This window comes from Limulus polyphemus, unplaced genomic scaffold (assembly GCF_000517525.1).
Source record: "Limulus polyphemus unplaced genomic scaffold, Limulus_polyphemus-2.1.2 Scaffold831, whole genome shotgun sequence".
Lineage (NCBI taxonomy): Eukaryota > Metazoa > Arthropoda > Merostomata > Xiphosura > Limulidae > Limulus > Limulus polyphemus.
The window spans coordinates 362482-368111 of record NW_013666441.1 but is presented as its reverse complement, the minus strand read 5'-3'; the positions used below and the strand labels follow the sequence as shown (position 1 = coordinate 368111).

The 5630-nt window shown below is 32.0% G+C and overlaps 1 protein-coding gene across 1 annotated transcript in view; it reads left to right on the top strand.

Annotated features, from left to right (window-relative positions):
• LOC106460763 (kinesin-like protein KIF13A) overlaps window positions 1-5630 on the top strand; it is a 125874-nt gene that overhangs the window by 24990 nt on the left and 95254 nt on the right. The window contains exons 3-4 of the mRNA XM_022387544.1: window positions 1949-2036; window positions 5164-5298. Of these exons, the coding sequence (XP_022243252.1) occupies window positions 1949-2036; window positions 5164-5298 (223 nt within the window). The remainder of the gene's footprint in view (window positions 1-1948; window positions 2037-5163; window positions 5299-5630) is intronic.

Sequence of the window (5630 nt, the reverse complement as noted above, 5' to 3'; positions counted from 1 at the left end):
GTTCTTCAGTTGTGTATTATGAAACAGTTCTTCAGTTGTGTATTATGAAACAGTTCTTCAGTTGTGTGAGGATGTGTGTTATGAAACAGTTATTCAGTTGTGTGAGGACGTGTGTTATGAAACAATTCTTCAGTTGTGTATTATGAAACAATTCTTCAGTTGTGTATTATGAAACAGTTCTTCAGTTGTGTATTATGAAACAGTTCTTCAGTTGTGTATTATGAAACAATTCTTCAGTTGTGTATTATGAAACAGTTCTTCAGTTGTGTATTATGAAACAGTTCTTCAGTTGTGTATTATGAAACAGTTATTCAGTTGTGTGAGGACGTGTGTTATGAAACAGTTCTTCAGTTGTGTGGGGCTGTGTATTATGAAACAGTTCTTCAGTTGTGTGAGGCTGTGTATTATGAAACAGTTCTTCAGTTGTGTGAGGCTGTGTATTATGAAACATTTTTCGAGTTATTTGGGGACGTGTGTATTATGCTAATTAGCCTTTCAGTTGTATGGTGACCTGTATTATGAAACAATTTCTTACTTATTTGAGAATACATGTGTTATAAAAAATTACTTAGGTAAGGGGACATGAGTGTTATCAAACAGTTACTGAAGTGTGTGGATACACATCATGTAAAATGTTTACTATGACATGATATGCCAATAAAAAACTTTAAAAAATTGATATGCATGTGTATCACAGTTTTGGAAGTCTAAGTGATGTGCTGGCATATATAACATAAGACGTGGTTATCAGTAGAGGTTGTAATATTCCCACAGAAAAACAAAAAAAGGAAGATTTTCAATCATTTGATACAAAACCTTACAATAACATACTGTTATTTTGAAGATTTCATTACTGTGTGTGGGTTTTTTATGTTTAGTTTTGAATCAAAACCATCTATTTCATATTGATTCTATTCTAACTTTATACCGTTTCAGTAAATTATCATAAAATACATAATCTAAGCAGCATTATCTATGATTTTATCATAATAGAATAAAAATTAATTAACAGTGTTGCCTGCTTAATGGCACTTATAGAACTGTGTCAAAGTAGAATGACTTCTCTATTCTTAGGAATACCACAGATACACATTGCATGTGATTTTTCTTTGTTTGTAAGTTACTGTGGGTGGAGTTAACCTGTTAAATTTGTATGACAATTAAAGTGATCAGATGATAAGTTCTCAAATATATACTGATTACTATGACTAACCACCTTTTTCAAATCTCAGATATTTTAGTACACTACTAAATAAACACAAATGTCTTATTTTTATAATATTTTCAAAAAGTAAAGCAGCAAGGTAAAGTTTTTAAGCCCAAAATCTTATGCTACAAGATTAACTAGTTTGGATTAAGTCTACATTGCATGCACAGTGTGTAAGATAGAACTTCCGATTAATTCTACACTGTTGCATGTACAATGTGTAAGATAGAACTTCCAATTAATTCTACATTGTTTCATATACAATGAGTAAGCTAGAACTTCCAATTAATTCTACATTGTTTCATATACAATGAGTAAGATAGAATATCCAATTAATTCTACATTGTTGCATGTACAATGAGTAAGATAGAACTTCCAATTAATTCTACATTGTTTCATGTACAATGAGTAAGATAGAACTTCCAATTAATTCTACATTGTTGCATGTACAATGTGTAAGATAGAACTTCCAATTAATTTACATTGTTGCATGTACAATGAGTAAGATAGAACTTCCAATTAATTCTACATTGTTGCATGTACAATGTGTAAGATAGAACTTCCAATTAATTCTACACTGTTACATGTACAATGTGTAAGATAGAACTTCCAAAGAAATTCATCTGTACTTACCTGGCTTTTTAACAGTTAATTCCATACATAATATGTCTTTTTTTTAGCTGTATGTGTGTGTGGTTCATTGCAAGAAGGAAATAACACAATGATTTCTTGTTTTTACAGTACCAACCAAAACTTGAAAGTTAGAGAACACAATATTTTAGGCCCTTATGTTGATGGTCTTTCCACCTTGGCAGTTTCATCTTTTGAAGTAAGTACATATATGTTTTACCTTTTTTCTCCCTTCCCCCTTGTTAGTCTAGCATACTTTTCAATGGTATACAGTTTTAACTGCCAGTAGATGTCATTGTAGGTAAAAGTGATTTTGATACAAAAATGTATCTGTAATTATTGCAAGTGACATTGTTATCATGAAGGAGTTGTTAAATAAAACATTTTGCAAGTTTCATTGGTTTCCCACTTGTTTTAGGTTTTTTTGAAGATGTTATTTCAATTTATAGTGATATAAATATATGTATATATAGTTTTTCAATGGATTATTCCACGGGATTTGGGCTTACAGGCCTGGTGACTAGAGCGCTTGACTCACAATCAGCAGGTCATGGATTCAAGTCCTGTCACCAAATCCTGTCCTGTGGGGAATTATAAAGTGACAGTCAATCCCACTTTTCATTGGTAAAAAGTAGCCCAAGAGTTTCATCTTGGGTGGTGTTGACTACCTGCCTTTCCTCTAGTCTGTTACTTTTAAATTAGGGATGACTAGAGCAGATATTTCTCATGTAGCTTTACACAAAACTAAACAAAACAACAGGGTGGTGTTGACTACCTGCCTTTCCTCTAGTCTGTTACTTTTAAATTAGGGATGACTAGAGCAGATATTTCTCATGTAGCTTTACACAAAACTAAACAAAACAACAGGCTGCATTGATTTGTTTGAGTCTTTTTGGAGATGGTGTTTCAATCTGCCAACATAGTTGTTAGCCATAATCTTCACTAAGCTTCATCATCCTATTTACATGTGTGTGTTTGGAAGGTACATTTTGAGTTATCAACTTAGTTCTTCATCAGGTCATTCAACAGGCTTTGATGACATCCTTAACTAGCAGCTGGAAGCATCTTCTTCCAACACGTTTAGATAAATGGTTTAAAGCTAGTTGAACTTATCCAGGATGTAAAGTTAAGTAATAGACTTGCCAAAATAAAAACTAGACTTGGATTGATTTATTAAACCCTTAATGAAATTAATATTTATCCACATTTAACTGTTTTTTTTATGTGAAATTAGTAGTAATGTTTATATCCAAAAGGTTTCCCTTCATGTGCACAGGACATAACATGTTATTTAATTATATAAATCTGTTACTGCCCTACATAATTACTTGATAATGAAGTGATGATGAGCTACTATAGTTGTCCACAGATTTTTTTAACATAAGGTTAAAGGTCACTGATTTTATTTTCTTTTAAATATAAAGCAATTGAAAGTGTTGCAATAAAACTTGGCACATATTTACCTGTGACATAAATTTTGACTCTGAAATATCAAAGTCGAACTGTCTCATTGGATGCCACCTACAAATATTGTTTTGCATTGAGGATAGCCTGAAAAGATATTCAGCCATGTTTTATTGATTTTGGGGATTTTGCATATTTATAATCCAAAGTTCCATCACCAGTAATGAATAATTCTGGGTTTTTTGTAATATACAAGTGTACTTAGTCAAGTTCACATGGTTCAGTCAAGTCATTAAAGTTTCCTTTCAGTTCTAGTAGTCAAATTCATTTGTTAAAACAGTTTAAGAACACTTTAAGTTCTATTTTAATGAAAGCTTTGAATATATATAATAATATACTTATATCCTCGGTAAGAATAATAAAAACACAGAAAACTCCAAAAACAAATATACAATATTTAAACACATCTTTCTACATTTCATTCATTTTTGTTAATGGCATTGCCCACTAGTGGCTCAGTAGTAAGCCTGAGGGCTTATAACGCTAAATATCAGGTTTCAGTACCCATGGTGGCAGAGAATATATAGCCCACCATCTAGCTTTGTGTTCAACAAGAAACAAACTTAATAGCATTAGAAGTTAAAGAGATATAAGCCAGTGATGTAGGCTCATGCTCATGAGTGATTTATGTATAGTAAAAAATAAAAGCAAAATCTCTTTAATTTAACTTTTTTTTTGTTTCTTTCACAAATTTGTGATTACAGTTTGGATCAGCAACAGTTTAGAGAGCCTTTTTTTAGAGAAATTGTCTGCTATTATTCCCAAGCAATATTATATGGAGACTAATCCTGTTTTGTGATGATAGACAATTTTATCTTGAAAAACACTTGATACAGCCTGTGTGGTTAGGGCACTCAATTCAGAATCTGTGGGTCACAAATTCAAATCCCATAACTGAACATGCTCGTCCTTTCAACCTTTTTTTTTTAATTACTATTCCTGTAAACTCCCAGTGGAGCATAGGGCCGCAACAACACCTCGCCAACAAAAGGTGTTGTTGCAGTTACTTGTAGCAGGTTGGTTTTTACGGAGTGGAGTTGCTAGCCCCGCACCCAACCCTCCTCCTTTCTCATCCTGGACTTGGGACCAGGCAAAGGCGGAGGTTGGCATGTTTGGTGTGACGGGGATTCGAACCTGCGACCCTCAGATTACAAGTCGAGTGCTCTAACCACCTGGCCATTCTGGGCCTCCTTTCAACCATAGGGGCATTATAATATGATGGTCAATTCCATTTTTCATAGATAAAAGAGAAGCCTAAAAGTTGTCAGTGGGTGGTGTTAACTAGCTGCCTTCCCTCTAGTCTGTTAGTTCAAAATTAGGTAAAGCTTGTGTAGATAGTCCTTGAGTAAATTAAAAAAGATGACATTTTATATGTTTCTGTGCTTAATTTTCACAATCAGAATATGATGTAATCAATATTTCACTCAGCCTTGTTCATTTGGTCCAATAGAACATATTCACAATAATTCTGTAAAGTCTTAGTCGTTCTTTTGTTGTTATACTTAACTTCTTGTAAGGCATTTCCCAGTTTATCAAGTTTTAATGTAAACAAGAATTAGTATTTGTAAAGAAAGATTGCATTTGATGTATGTTTATATATTTTTTTCTTGATTTGGTGATCAACAGTAAATAATTATAAAATATTCAACGATCAATGCTGTATAATATATATTAACATTTTATTTAAAAACCTATCAGTGGTCATAAAAAGGCACTCTATATGTTTCAAAATATGTAGAGTATCTTTTATGACTGTTGATCGGTTTTAAATACAATTTTAACTATATATTATACAACATTGATCTTTGAGTATTTTATTATATTTTAAATATTTATACAAGTTTCCTTGAATTTTATCCTAGGAGATCAACAGTTTGATATTGGAAGGAAACAAATCTCGAACAGTGGCAGCTACCAACATGAATAATGAATCTAGTCGATCCCATGCTGTGTTTAATATAATTTTGTCGTGCTCTATAAAAGATACCGAGTTAGGTGTAAGTATGAATTTATAAATCTTATTTTTCTGAACCAAACCATTTAAAATTCCAGTTCATTACATTCCTAAAGTCATACAGTATTACATATATCTGACTCAGTGATAGTCTGTGTATAATTAAATTGAATAAAGTTAATAAAAATCAAGCTTATAAGATCTAAAATGTTACAAACAAAACTTAAAAATCTGATGATTAGATATAAGTTTTTAAAGATAAAATGAAAATCATGAATTTAGTTCCTTGGCCAGTCTTTTGAGTCAAATTTATAATATTTGAGTGATCTGGATCCACTATCAGGGTTACAGGTCAGAATAATCTATGATTAATGG